Raw genomic sequence first — 15764 nt, forward strand, 5'->3', positions numbered from 1 at the left:
ACAACCTGCGGTGGTTACGGGCAACCTGGAGGGGTTACAGACAATCTAGAATTGTTACGGATAGACTGAAGTGCTTATAGGTAATCTGGGGTGGGTACATGTAATTTGGGGTGGTTACAGGCAATCTGGGGTGATTACGGACAATCTGGAGGGGGTCACTGGCAACGTGCGGTGGTTACGGGCAGTGTGCGGTGGTTACTGGCAACGTGCGGTGGTTACGGGCAACGTGCGGTGGTTACGGTCAACGTGCGGTGGTTACGGGTAATCTGGGGGGTTACGTGCAATCTGACGTGATTACGGACAACCTGGGGTGGTTACGGGCTAGCTGCGGTAGTTACGGGTAATCTGGGGGGGTTAGGGGAAATTTGGGAGTAAACTGCAATTATTACTATAATAGAAAGTGTGTGTTTTATTTTTTTGTATGTTTGTCACTTTTTTGTACTTTTCACATTCTTTTTCACTGTATTACTATGATTACTGTGATATTTTCTATCACAGTAATCATAGTTCAGTGACAGAGACCAAATTGGTCTCTGTCACTTTAAATTTTCAGAGCTGGCTGGTTGTGGAGCGCATGCGCACTTCATAACCAGCCAGGACAACGAGGAGGAAGGAGCTCCAGGATCAGGTAATGTATAAGGGGAAGGGGGGGTGACTGGGGGACGGGGGTGACAGGGGGGTGGGGGGCGACTTGGGGGTGGGGGGACATCACTTTTTATCCCCTGTCACCAATCAATCATGGTGACAGGGGATAAAATGTTCCGGCGGCACATGGCACAAGCGATCAGCGGTATATAGTATATACCGCTGATCGCTTGTACCGGGACCCCACAGGGGGGGTCCCCGATGACTGCCCCATGCTCTCCGCTACCTCCGGTGGCGGAGAGCATGGGTTTTTAGTCCTTTTTTACAAAGAGATCACTGTGAACAGACATTAGTCTGTTCACAGTGATCGCGGCGGCCATCTTGGATCTGATGGCCGCCGCGGGGAGGGGGGGTTAGATACCGGGGCACTAGGGGGGCTGGTCTGGGGTCTGATTTTAACTATTTCATCTCCCCCCACCGTGGATTCACGGTGGGGGGAGATGAAATATAGCGGCGGCACCGGCCCATTAGTGACCGCCGTTTCGGCGGTCACTAAGGGGTTAATGGGGGTCAGCTGCGGGATCGCAGCTGATTCTCATTATCTCCGGTGCCTCACTCAGATGAGAGCGGGATCGCTGTCCCTGCAGCGATCCCGTTCTCATCACAAACCCCCGTCAAAGCAGGAACGTATATGTACATTCCTACTGCACGGGGCATGTGCAATAGGAACGTATATATACAGATGGCTAACGTGAAGGGGTTAATGTACCCCTGACAAGTAGTTTTAGTCCTTTAGTCCTTTTATTTTCAGTGTGGTGTTGTCTCAGCAGCTCCCTGGCTCCTCCCTCTCTCCTGCAATAATGCATCATCCTCTGCCTCAGGAGGATTGGTTGAATCTTGTCTCTGAGCTCAAGCCCCACCCCCCTAAGCTATATAATCACTTCTGACTGCCCTTCCAGCCAGCCAGCAGAAATTTAAGGGGCAATGAGGTGTGTTTACAATATTCTGCCTTGTGCTGAACAATGTCACAAGCAGAGTGGGACACAGTGAATGCAAAAGCTTTTTTCGACTTGCTGTTTAAAGAGATGTTCTGCTGTGTAGAACAATGTTCTCCAGCAGCTCTGGGTAGGGAACTGTCAGGAGTGCTGTGGGAGGGGAGGGACCAGGGTGGAAGGGCTGTGATAAACAGCTAACAGAAAGCAATGCATTCTGGGACTTGTAATACTGATACAGTGATTATCTGACCCACAGGTAGCGACCCACAAACACACAAAACAAATATATTTTTGGTGATTTCAGCACTAAAGCTTTTTTAAGCCTGACGTCAGAGTACCCCTTTAACTATTATTTGGCACCTATTGAAGTTAGTCAGTTTAAAAACTGTGTTAAATATTCCCGCCAGAATGGTCCACACCAGAACTTCTTTATCAGCTGAACACATAATAACAGGGAATGTGGAAAAAAAAGTTGAGAAAAACCAACACGTTTTGTACAAGGTCCATATAAATTTCCTGTATAGAGTCTCTTCATCATGGGGAATTCATGATTATTTTTCATCCTAATTTTACCCCCAAAAACTTTTTTAACATTTCCGATTTCTATTAGCCCAGAAGTCTGCCCATACAGTCCGTAGCTCTGTTCCAGCATAATGGTGCACCATGACAACATTCTTAAATAGGCAAAGGTCGTAATCCCACTTGAAGGCTATAAATTTATCTGGAGGTGGTTCGGTAGGTGGAATATGGAGCTCATACAAACAAATTCCCATGAAGACATCTTCCATGGGGATGACCCTAATTTCTTGGGAGACATCATAGATCTTTTTTGCCAAATCAGATGAAAATAGATATCCCGGACCTGCACAGTAGGGTGGGTAAGTGTCATTTGGATAGATTTCTACAGGTACGTACCATTTATAAGCCTTATCCCTCAATGGTCCAGTGTTGGAGACTATGTGTCCTGTGAAGTAATCCACATGAGCAGGTAAGTCTGGATGAAGAATCGTATGGACCAAATAGTCTACATTAAGAAACATGTCATTGTCTATCTTCATGACATAACTGGCAGAAGGACAAAATTTGGTCACCCATTCCATAGCCATTAAGGTTTTGAGGGTCAAGTTGTAATAGGTGTCCATGAAGTTTTGTTGGATGATGTCCCCGAAGAGCACACTTTCTTCCTCCAACAACCACTGGGTTTGGTCAGGAACAACTGTAGGTAGACCCACCAGAAAAAGGAAGACCATATCAACATCATAAAGACTTTCATTGCCCCACGTCTCCCGGATTGTGTTTCTAGACTCTATGTCATGACATTCACCAAAGATTATTACAACAATGAAAGGATTCCGGTTCTTGCACTTGTCCGCCTGATTTATAAGGAACTTGTATGGGTAGGGGTACGGAGGAGCAAGAGGGTGCTGGAAGGCTGGGTAAGTCAGGTTGTTTACACGTCTTTCTCTCTCCTGAAATGTTAAAGAACTTGGAATCCATTTATTAATAAGTTCCAGTTTACTTTCATAGTGGACCAGATACCCAGAGAAAAACATTAAGATTATTAAAATAAATAAGACATAGACTTTCCCTGAGCAGAGTCGGACATTCATCTTGTCACGTGAAGGTCAGGAACCGGCCAAGATTTCTGTAAAGATTAGAGGAGAGAAAGTAGTTAGAAAGCTAAACTCTTTGGAAAAAAAATAGTATTGACAGTAAATTCTACTTTATATAGTGAATAGAGATGAGCGAAGCTCGAACATGCTGGAGTCCATCCGAACCCGATCGTTTGGTATTTGATTAGCGGTGGCTGCTGAACTTGGATAAAGCCCTAAGGCTATGTGGAAATCATAGATATAGTCATTGGCTGTATCCATGTTTTCAAGACAACCTTAGAGCTTTATCCAAGTTCAGCAGCCCCAGCTAATCAAATACCGAACGTTCGGGTTCGGATGGACTCAAGCATGCTCGAGGTTCGCTTATCTCTAATAGTGAAGTAAGTCATACACTGGGGAAGACAAATGTTTGATACGCTGCCCATTTTGCAGGTTTTCCCACCTACAAAGAATGGAGAGATGTGTGATATTTGGTCTCATGTGACCACTTGACCTTCTCCCATGCCTCCCAAACGGCCTGGACATGTGCTGGTGTAACCAGGGGGACCATATATGCCCTGTAGGATTTTAATCCATGACAGCGTAGTGTATTACTAACAGTCAGGGCCGGTTTTAGGCCAGGTGTGGCCCTCGGCAAAATTTTAAAGTGGGGCCCCAGATGCTCGGATATTGCACCGCAATATAGTGACAGTTGAATCAGAAAGGGGAGGAGCAATTGCTGGGGTTTTAAAAGATCAAGAGCACAAGTCCCCTACACAAGTCCCCAAACAACACTGCTTTAATTGCATAATTGCAAAATAATGCAAAACTTGGCGAATGGTGTGTTTTCTGGCTGCCATTTTTCTATGGCTTTTTTTTTTTTTTTTTACCCCAATTGTTCAGTGCAAATTATGGAATCAAATGAAGAAACAGCAGATAAAACTGAAAAAAAAAATCTATGTTAATATACAACACCTATATATATCTCCTGGAAACACATCAAACACTGTCAATTTTCGCCCTTTAATGGCCGTCTTTTAGGGCAGCCATCAAGAAAACGGACGTTTTTTTTGGACTCAAAAGGACTAGCTGCTAAAGGGCCAAAAATGATGGTGTGTGAACATAATATGACCAAATATTACCCCTATGTGGTGATTGAACATTACCTGTATACTGATCTGAACAAACTGCATGATACTAAGACTAATTGACCAGTTCTACTAATAATACCGCTATACAAGGTCCTAACAGTGCCACCACACCATGACCTCTAACATTACATAGAAGCTAAATTATATTACCATACTGTTACTGAATAAAATCCATATAAAATAATCAGAGACTATATAAGTATTAATAGTACCGCATTGTAAAATGGCCATCAGAGACAGATAGCAGAATGCAAAAAGGCGTAAGAGGCACAACACAGCAGGCCAACCTCTGCATGCAAGCAGAAAAAGCGTTTTCTTTGCTTGGGGTATATATATACAGTGTGTGTGTGTGTATATATATATATATATATATATATATATATATATATATATATATATATATTTATTTATGATTATTTTTAAGGTTACACAAAGGTTGGCATCACATGTGCAGCAGCATAATCTCTTTAAGGGGACAAACACACTTGCCGGATCCGCAGTGAGACCTCTCGCTGCGGATCCCGGCCCTATTGTTTCAATGTTAGACCAAATGGCAGCAGGGATGTACATCCCTGCTGCCATTTTGTCCCCAGCCCGCCCCGTTAACCCCCCGACCGCCGGAGCATATACTTTACCTGATCCCGGCTCCGGCTTGCTTCGGCGGTTCCCGGAGTCTTCAGCAAGCCGGAGCCGGGATCAGGTACAGTATACGCTCGCTCCAGTGCCCGCCCGCAGCCCCGGCCGCCTGATCACCCGATCGGGGCTGCGATAAGACTGCCGGGGCTGCGGGGGGGGGGGGGGGCGTTTGGTTTGATCAGGCGGCCGGGGCTGCGGACGGGCACTGGAGCAAGCGTATACTGTACCTGATCCCTGCTCCGGCTTGCTGAAGACTTCGGGAACCGCTGAAGAAAGCCGGAGCCGGGATCAGGTAAAGTACAGTATATGCTCCGGGGGCAAACTCTGAACAAACATTGAAACAATAGGGCCGGGATCCGCAGCGAGTCTCGCTGCAAATACGCAGCGAGAGGTCTCGCTGCGGATCCGGCAAGTGGGTTTGTCCCCTAAAGGTGCGTTCACATGTACAGGATCTGCAGCAGATTTGATGGCACAGATTTGAAGTTGCTGATTGAAAGCAAAGCTTTAACTCTGCGCCATCAAATCTGCTGCAGATCCTGTACATGTGAACGCACCGACTCGCAGCAGAAATCTCGCTGCGAGTTTTGCAGCGAGATCTGCTAAGGGTCAAGGTCCTGGCAGGTCCCAGTACTACATACTCACAGCTGCAAGTATGTAATACAGCTGCCCCTTAACCCTTTCTGCTGCCGCTTGGCTCCCGTGCTGTCTGTTTATACATTACCTCTCTCCTTGCCGCACGGGGTCCTGGCGTCCTGCTCTCTCGCTCAGCCAATCAGTGGCTGCGGCTGGGCAACACACTGATTGGCTGGGCGGGAGAGCAGGACGCCGGGACCCCTTCAGCAAGGAGAGGTAATGTATATACAGAGAGCGGAGCGGCAGCAGAAGGGGTTAAGGGGGCAGCTGCATTACATGCTCGCATCAGTCTTTCAGAACACTGTGAGTATGTAGTACAGGGACCTTCCAGGACCTTGACTCGTAGCGGATCTCGCTGCAAAACTCGCAGCGAGATTTCCACTGTGAGTCTGTATGTGTGAACGTACCCTAAAGGGAACCAATCACTGCCAACTAGCCCCTGCGGCTATACATACAATGTAATAGGACTAGTAGTACAGTAGCATCACCACCAGCTAGCCCCTGCAGATATACATACAGAGTAATAGGGCTGGTAGTGCTGTTTACAAAAATAAAAGTACTCCCTTTAACTGTTACATTGTCCCCGATAAATTTACTTTATACATCTCCCGCACCGTATGTGATTCATAGTTAACCAGGCTTGTTGGTGGTGATGCTGTACTACCAGCGCTATTATACTGTATGTATAGCTGCAGGGGATAGATGGGGGTGATAGGTTAGATAGATAGATAGATAGATAGATAGATAGATAGATAGATAGATAGATAGATAGGAGATAGATAGAGACACACACCTTATAAATAACTAATGTTACCCTTCATGAAGGAGCAGGGTGCAGGGGGGGCTGAGAGATCAGCCTCATAGACGGGACAGGAAGTGGTCAGGGAGCCGCACAGCAGCTGCACACATCTCTTTCCTCCCTGCCGTCCCGACATGTGACAAGTGCAGGCTGGAGCTGAGGTGAAGGGGAGGGGGGATTTCTAAAGAAAGCACGGGGCAGCGTAAACCTCACCCAGAAGCAAGCTAGAGCGAGGTTTATGATGACAGACTTCCCCTGAAGCTGCAGGGGGCCCTCTGGGAATAGGGGCCCTGGGCAATTGCCCTGTTTGCCCCCCCCCCCCTAATGCCGGCCCTGCTAACAGTAATGTGAATCTAATGAGACTGTAGGCCCAGCTCTCTTCAGTTCATTGACCAGGTCCTCCTGTGTAGTCCTGGGTTGATTCCTGTCCTTTATCAAAATCATCCTTAGGTTACAAACCCACTTGGCGGGTCTGCAGCGAGTCTCCATGCTGCGTTTTTGCAGCGAGACTCGCTGCAGATCCCGGCCCTATGCTTTCAATGGCAGACAAACACGCAGCAGGGATGTACATCCCTGCTGCGAGTTTGTCTGCAGCCCACCCCATTAACCCCCCGGCCGCCGGAGCTGATACTTCACCTGATCCCGGCTCCGGCGGTTCCCGATGTCTTCAGCAAGCCGGAGCGGGGACCAGGTGAAGTATATGCTCCAGCCAGCCGCCCGCCGCCCCGGCCGCCCGATCGCCCCCCCGCAGCCCCGGCCGCCCGATCGCCCCCCCGCAGCCCCGGCCGCCCGTTCGCCCCCCCCGCAGCCCCGGCCGCCCGATCGCCCGCCCCCCCCCCCCCCGCAGCACCGATCGCACGCCCCCCCCGATCGAGCGGCCGGGGCTGCAGGGGGGCGTGTAAGCGATCGGTGCTGCGGGGGTGTGTGCGATCGGTGCTGCGGGGGGGCGATCGGGCGGCCGGGGGGGCGATTGGGCGGCCGGGGCTGCGGGGGGGCGATTGGGCGGCCAGGGCTGCGGGGGGGCGATTGGGCGGCCGGGGCTGCTGACACAGTGCTCTCTGCTGCCACCTCTGTCCATGTCAGGAACTGTCCAGACAAGTAGCAATTCCCCATAGAAAACCTCCTGATACACTATTCCTCATTGTACAACAATGATTGTCTGTGCTGTTATAATTAAAAGCCTTTAATAAAATATCTTTAAAAAAAAGAAAAGAAAACTTCCTGTTCTCTCAGTAAACCACTTCCTGCAGGACATAAAGCAGCTGATAAGTACTGGAAGACTTGAGATTTTTTAAAAGCACTTACTGGCACCCATTGATTTGAAAGAAAAATTTTTGGGTGAACTACCCCTTTAAGGAAACGTAAACAATATATTATCCTAGTCCCTATATATGTAAATGTGCAGAATTTAGTAATTTATCTGACTTTAAAGTTTTTAATTAAATAATCTCCATTTTCCATGTAAATCACTTCCAGGTAAAGTATCTGGTGCAGAATAGCGTCGGGTGTGGTAGGTCTCTGCGTTCCTGACAGATTTATCATCTGCTTACACACTAGTAATTTAGGCTTTCTGTACCTGACTATTATGTAGTTGAATTTTATTGAGCTGGAACTGATTTTTGTGTATGTAACCAGTGTGGCTACCAGCACACTCGCACGTTTTCTATTGTCCTGGCTGTATATAATAGTAATAATAGTTTTTGTATACAGAGGGTTTTATAGTTCAGTACTGACTGTAAGCTTTAACCCCTTCATGTCACAGCTAATTTTTTTTGTATGCTTTTGTACTTTTGTTTTTTCCATCTCATGTTTAAAAAAAAAAAAAAAAAAAACATTTTTCCACCTACAGACCCATATGAGATCTTTTTTATTTATTTATTTTTTTGGTACTTTGTAATAAAACTCATAAATTTTTCCATAAAATATGCACCAAATCCGTGGTGGAAATTATTTGTTTACGCCGTTCACCATGTGGTAAAACTGACTGTTCCTAAAGTCAGGCTATGTTCACACACTATGTAAAAGTACAGCCGTTGTTGCCATCGGGGTGGAAAACTGCCCATTCTTGTATGGGATCCCGGCCGGAGGGTATACACATCATATACGCTCCGGCCAGGATCCCATGCGGCGCCACAAAGAACTGATCTGTCAGTTGTCTGCGGCCGCAATTCAGTGAATTGCGGCCGCAGAAAGACCTGTCAGTTCACACAATGAAGCGAGCAGCTCCAGCCGCTCGCTTCATTGTGTGCTATGGGAAGTCCTGATGCCGGCGCGCGCTGATCGGAACGGACGGTCTCTTATGTAGTGGGAACATAGCCTCAGTGCGATTAAAACAATTGGAAATTTATATCAATATTATTTTATCTTACTACTTTTTTAAAAAGTTTATCTTTTTTCTAAAAAAAAAAAAAAAAAAAAAACTTGTGTGCTTGAATTGCTCTATTCTGGTCCTTGTAAAGATTTTACCTTTTAGTTCTGTAGAGCTGTGTGATTTTTTTTGCGCCATGATCTGTAGTTTGTATTGGTTGCACATTTGCATCTATGCAACTTTTTGATCACTTTTTTTTTTGTTTTTCTAGGATGGGATGAGATCAAAAATGTTGCACTGTGGTGAGTTTTTGTGCTTTGTTCACCATGCGAGTTCAGGAATGCAACAATTTAATAGTTTGGGTGATTCCGCATGCCATGATATTAAAAAATATGTTTATTCATTTTTCTGTTGATATTTTTCTGTTTGGAAAATAGGTAAAGGGGGTCGGGGTGGTTTGAACATATAGGCCACGACTACACAACATCTTTTTTTTTAAGGCTGTCTGACGAAATTTTTTTCGGACGGCCATCATTTCAAACCCAAATAACAACTGTTATTTTAGAACAATGGCCGTTATTCCACAAACTAGGCCGTTGTTTTTAATGGAATGGATTTTTATTTAAAAAAAAAAATGTATGGTTCCCCTAGGAGACGTCTATGGGCAATACCATGATTGATCACAGGGATCAATATGTACATATGTACTGCATTGATCCATGGAATTTGCACTCGATTGCTTCGGACTGCTGAAGACGACCTAAAGCAGTTGCTGAACCAAAGACCACAGTGGGACAAAGAAGAGGCCCAGTGCTGTAAGTGTATTGGGTTGGCTCGCCATGTCGTGACCCCCTGGGAGGGGAGATCGCAGGACACATACACTCATCCTGAGTCATCAAATTGTTAGGGACCAGGAAGATGGGAGGAGTGAAGTGTGCACAGAACGTCTTTTGTTACTGTAACATTAATTATATGAATTTATATTTTATTTGGCTCGTAACTTTATAGATATTTTTTTTGTTTTAATTTGAAACAAGTAGGTTTGTAAAATATATAGAAAATGGAGGGAGATTGACTATAAAGGGACATTATAAGGACGCCCTCACACGCACTTTTTGTCCTGCGTTTCTCAGGCCGAAAAAACCCACCAATGCGGCACATGGCGCTTCTTTTTTTTTTTTTTTTTCATGCATTTGCGTTTCTTCTGGCATTTTTTTTCTAGCACTTTTTACTTTATGTGTGATTGATCTTTTTTGTGGTTTAGGCGTTTTTGTGTGTTGACCTTTTACCTCTGCCATCACTTTACCCGCTGCTGGACCAGGAAAAAAAAAAACACTGTATGTAAGGCAGAATAGAAACGTCCACTAACTTACAGCTAATATCTGGCCACTGGTGTTTTTGCAAAAAAAAAAAAAAAAAAAAACAGCCTTTTTATTGCTTTTTTTCAGGATTTAAAAGGGGTTATCCAGCAAAAATCTTTTTCTTTCAAATCAACTTGTTTCAGAAAGTTATATAGATTTGTAAATTAGTTCTATTTAAAAATTTCCAGTCTTCCAGCACTTATCAGCTGCTGTATGTCCTGCAGGTTGTGGTCTACTGAATAAATGAAGAAAATAAACTGGACCTTTATTGGTCCGTCCACAAGCTTCTTCAAAAACAGATAAAATGAAGGTTCAACTGTCTCTAAAGATTTATATAAGTTGGAAACCAGCAGACACAGTTTACCCAATAACTAGCCAGTGCAAAAGAACCAACGATCAGCTGATCACTTGTTTATCTACTTTTTTCAGTCTTTTGTGCAGCCATACAGATTATTGGCATTAGAGCCAAATCTTTCTGTCAGGTAATGTGCGACCAATAAGGAGAGATTTAAATGGGCGCACAAACGACCGAGCCTTGTGAAGTTTCTGCAGATGAGCGCTGATCTCACTGATCGGCACTTGTTTATGGCTATGTTCACACTACGTATATGTCCAGCCGCATATTCTTCGCGCCCGGACATATACGTGTAAAACTCCGTCCGGAATTTACGCAAGTTGCAGCCGGCTACGTACGGTCCGCGAACTTACGCCCGTAAGCTACGCACGCTTCCCGAGCGGCGTACGTAGCGATCTGACAGCGGTCTTTTACTTGGATATCTTCGCCTAGCCCCGGACACCCCACAGAACCTTTTGGATCGGCACAAAAAGCTGCAAAAATGAAGAAATCACCACTATGTATGGGACCGCATGTTACGCTACGGGCGTAAGTTACAGCATTTCCGTCCCGAAACAATGGTCTGGTTCATTTTTTACGGCGCCGCATACGATCCGGGCGTAAGTTCGTACGTAGTGTGAACTGTGCGGCCGTAGATCTTATACTTTCCATTGTACGCAAACTACGTAAATCTCCGGCCGCTTATTCGCGGAGCGCGGTACGGCCGGAAACTTACATAGTGTGAACATAGCCTAATAAAATATTACATTTTTTTCCACTTGGCATTCTGGAAGTTGTAATTAATTTCCTTGTTTATTCTATGGGGCTATTTATTTTTATTTAAATTTTTTGGGGAAAATGCTGAAAAAAACCACCCTTAAAACTATTGATTAGACGAGGATTGTACATCTGCTGCAAGTGACTGGCCGTTCCTCCACCATAGCACTGCGGAAGCTCACCACACAGTCCCTAATTCCTAACTCATGCTTTACTGAATAGAGTCCCCCCTATCCCAGCACTGTAACAGATGGGAGATGGTGGTGCACTGACTGTACTACTACTGTACTGTAGATACACTACAGCAGTCTTAGGGTACTATTACACAAAGCGATTTTTCAACATTAAACGATAAATAAACTCAAACGACTGCTATGGAGAATGATCTGAAATCGTTTACCCTATTACACGGAACGATAATCGTTACTTATGATCGTTATTGCATTCGTACGAACGATGTCTTATTACATGCAAACGATTTGCAAATGATAAACAATAAAAATAGGTCCAAATTCCATTAAATGACCAACGATTTCTCGTTGGTCGTTTAATTGTTGTCTGCTATTACACTAAACGATTATGGTTCAAATACGAACGATTTAACGGCTTTTCGAACGATAATCGTTCCGTGTAATACCACCCTTATACAGCATTGGATGAAAGATGGCGGTGCACTGACTGTACTACTACTACTGTACATGCACTCCAGCAATCTTATACAGTACAGGATGAGAGATGGTGGTGCACTGACTTTACTGCAACTGTGATGTGTATGCACTCCAGCAGTCTTATACAGTACTGTACTATATGTGAAGCCTTTTCAGTGCTAAATTCACTCAATACAACCCACGATCCATGCTCACAGTGCAGGGCAGTCTCCTGAAACAAGAGGAACCGACCCCTGTAGGACAAAGCTACCAGGGAAAAGGTCTACGTATTCTACTGCGCAACGCAGGACAACTGGGAAATCTCTAGCCTGCTACACCCAAATAACCGACGACTGGGGCTCGTATTACCCACCTAGGATGGGTTCGGAGACACTACTGACACTACTACTTCTTATCTCTACCTCTACATTTGTTCCGGCAGAGCACATTCACTACATTGGGCACGTCTCCTCTGGCAACTCCTCTCCTTTTCTTTCTGCAAAGCACCTTCTACATCTACAAGCACTGCTTATCTCTGTGTCAGAACTATTGTGTCAAGAATTGCACTATTGTATCATGTTTACTGTTGAATCTGAACCTTGCTTCAGTAAAGTGTTCTATTTTTGACTAAACGCACAGGTCTGGTTGAATCTGTCAGCACCTGAACCCATTCACACCACCATACTTGGGTTATTTCTCCGTTCTGTCAGTGGCGGTACCAATTACCCGGGTGGGTCTGCTACCACTCCTGGTTACCATGAAAAGTGTCCAAGTGACCCTCAACATTCCCGAGAATCTACCCGAGAATATAAGGATTGGGCATGTTAGTAAGGTGTGATCCTTCTTTCCCAAGGCATCACTAGGTAGTTGGCCAGTAACAACAAGATTCCTAAATTTAATCCAATGGTTATGACCAGTATAAGACCCAGTCACAATCTTATTCTGGTATTTCATATCTTGAAGGGCATAATGGCCTAACTTGGTGGAGGAATCCACCCAACAGGATATTCTTCTCCCGACTATTATACCATTTGGGCTTGAGAGATCATCTGGCCACCATTACCATTCTACCTTTATCTCAAGAACAAGATTTGTCCTCTATTCTTAAATAATAAACCTTATAGTTTTTACAGGCACACCCACCATTGCAACGGTTTCGGTCATCAGTATAAGGTGTATGGGGGCTCTCTGACCGCCCACTGGCTGATGATGTCAGTGGAGATAGGGGGTCATGATGGACAATCACAGCTCAACCCCTTTGTTTTAGGAGAGATCTCTCATTCCTGTGTATGGATGTTTGGAACATGCCACTGCATGTTTTCAGCCAAATCCAGGAGTTGTTGCGGCATGTAGGAGACATATTGTAAGAAATGGACCTTAGGAAATATATATATCTTATAGTCGGCCATCTTGGGTATATTTTATAAGGTATCTATTTATTGGAAACAAGATGGAAGACTACAGACGTAGCCAGGGTTAACCTGATCTCTGACACAACAATTGTATCAGAGAGCTTTGTTTAGTTTAGGTAAACGTGTCACTGTGATCAGGTTGACACAGGCTGCATCTGTATATGGTTGTATTTTTCCCAAACATGAATGCTAAATAGCCATTGTAGGCCGAGATTCTCGCATCAGATAGTCACTTGGTGTCACAGGTATAGTGTTTACCGATGCAAGATAACACTGTGATACCAATTGGCAAATTGTCTCTGTAGTGATCAAAGGGTTTTGGGCCAACGAGGTGGAGACAACACGTCTGTGAGAATAGGGACAAAACAATGGAGGATGTGACATAAAAAGATGGGTCAGGAGGAAGGAGTGGAGAAGGACAGAGGAGGGGAGGTGACAGGAGGTGGAGACCAGACCTGAAGGAGATGGAGACCTGTGTGGTTAAAGGCTGATAGTATGGTAACTATGCTTGAAATTTCTGTTGTAGGCATTGATGATTATGTAATGTAATGGTTATTCCTTATTGGTTATGTTGTATGTGTATTGTATTTGTCTAATTATTATCTCTTTCTGCTCTTTTATATGTCTGTACAATTCTTATAACAAATATAAAATCAGTATTCCACTCTGACAATATGTGATTTACTTTACACTCGCTCTTGTATTTCATTTACTGGCCCAACCTCGAATCAAGACCCAGTAAGAGGGTGGTGTGTATATATACGTATTATCTATACTCTAGATATATATTTATATATACATAATATTTCTTACATATAAGTGTTTCCTTTATTTTACCCATTACTTTGAATCAGGGGCGTAGCTAGGATTCACGGGGCCCCATAGCAAAATTTTTTAAGGCCCCCCCCCCCCATATTTTTCGCTTTATAGGACGCGCCTTTTGATAAGACGCACCCCTGATTTTAGGGGGGAGAATAGAAAAAAAATATTTTGCTTATTGTCACAGTTTGGAGATAGCAGCAGTGTAATTGGTGCTAATCCCCCCATATAGTGCCCCACATAGTAGCCAATGCCCCCATAATATAGTGCTCCCCATATAGTAGCCAATGCCCCCACATAGTGCCCCTACATAGTAGCCAATGCCCCCACATAGTAGCCAATGCCCCCATATAGTAGCCAATACCCCCACATAGTAGCCAATGCCCCCATATAGTGCCCTCCATATAGTAGCCAATGCCCCCATATAGTGCCCCCCATATAGTAGCCAATGCCCCCATATAGTGCCCCCCATATAGTAGCCAATGCCCCCATATAGTAGCCAATACCCCCACATAGTAGCCAATGCCCCCATATAGTGCCCCCCATATAGTAGCCAATGCCCCCATACAGTAGCCAATGCCGCCATATAGTAGCCAATGCCCCCATACAGTGCCCCCATAGAAGACAGTGCCCCCCATAGTAGCCAATGCCCCCATACAGTGCCCCCATAGAAGACAGTGCCCCCATAGTAGCCAATGCCCCCAGACAGTAGCCAATGCCCCATATAGTGCCCCTATAGTAGCCCCCCTGCGACCAGAAAAACAACAAACAGGCTACTCACCTGTCCGCCGGCCCCAGCAGCTCCTCTCCCGACACTCCGGTCTCCCGTCATCCTCATCTGCCGCTGCAGAACACTTCCGGGACATAGGCAGCGTCTCTGTACCCCGCTGCCTGTGCCGGAGGATGACGGGAGACCGGAGTGTCGGGAGAGGAGCTGCTGGGGCCGGCGGACAGGTGAGTAGGACAGCGATCCCCTCCGCCTGCCCAGCCCGCCCCCTCCATCGCCGCTTAGCCGATCAGGAGCCCAGGAAAGTGCTGCTCATTGCACTTTCCCGGGCTTCTGATCGGCTCAGCTGAGCGGCGATAGAAGGGGCGGGCGGGGGGATGGCTCAGGGCCGCTCACTATGCATATGCATAGTGAGCGGCAATACAGGGGGCGGGGGCATGTTTTAACGCGGGGGCCCGGGCCCCCTGAACCCCCGGGCCCCATAGCGATGGCGTACCCTGCCCCCATGGTAGCTACGCCAGTGCTTTGAATCTACTTCTGGTTTTGGCTCAAAAAATGGAATGGCCGTTTTCCAAAAACTGGCACGTGTGAAACGAGCCTCAGTGGCAGCAGAGAGGCCATGGCACTGCCAATCGATGTAAGAAAATAAATGTCATTTTCTAACACTCTGTCCTCCATGCTATTACATTTGTGCTGTCATGTGTTTATTTTTTTTTATATATATATTTTATTACTTTTGAACAATCAAAGCATTGTCATATATTTTTTTTTACATTAATGTGTTGCTAGAACAATAACTTTAATTTTTCTGTCAACATTTCCTGCTGGTACACAGTGTGTACACACGGCAAACAATGGGACCTTTATTAGACCATTGGCTGGTATGACAGCCTATCATAAATGGTGACAATGAGTGAAGGAGGGTTGGCAGAGGGAGCTGTCTCTTTGCCTAACCACTTAAGTGCTGGAGTTGGTATTGACTGTCACA

General features: G+C 45.5%; 1 protein-coding gene across 2 annotated transcripts in view; it reads right to left on the reverse strand.

Annotated features, from left to right (window-relative positions):
- Nucleotides 1–998: 998 nt before the first annotated feature.
- LOC138768735 (beta-1,3-galactosyltransferase 2-like) overlaps nt 999–15764 on the reverse strand; it is a 43571-nt gene continuing 28805 nt past the window's right edge. For both annotated transcript variants that reach the window (XM_069946694.1, XM_069946699.1), the window contains one exon: nt 999–3225. In XM_069946694.1, coding sequence (XP_069802795.1) covers nt 2168–3190 — 1023 coding nt within the window. In that variant the 5' untranslated portion in view covers nt 3191–3225 and the 3' untranslated portion in view covers nt 999–2167. The remainder of the gene's footprint in view (nt 3226–15764) is intronic.

This window comes from Dendropsophus ebraccatus, chromosome 1, assembly GCF_027789765.1.
Source record: "Dendropsophus ebraccatus isolate aDenEbr1 chromosome 1, aDenEbr1.pat, whole genome shotgun sequence".
In the NCBI taxonomy this organism is placed as follows: Eukaryota; Metazoa; Chordata; class Amphibia; order Anura; family Hylidae; genus Dendropsophus; species Dendropsophus ebraccatus.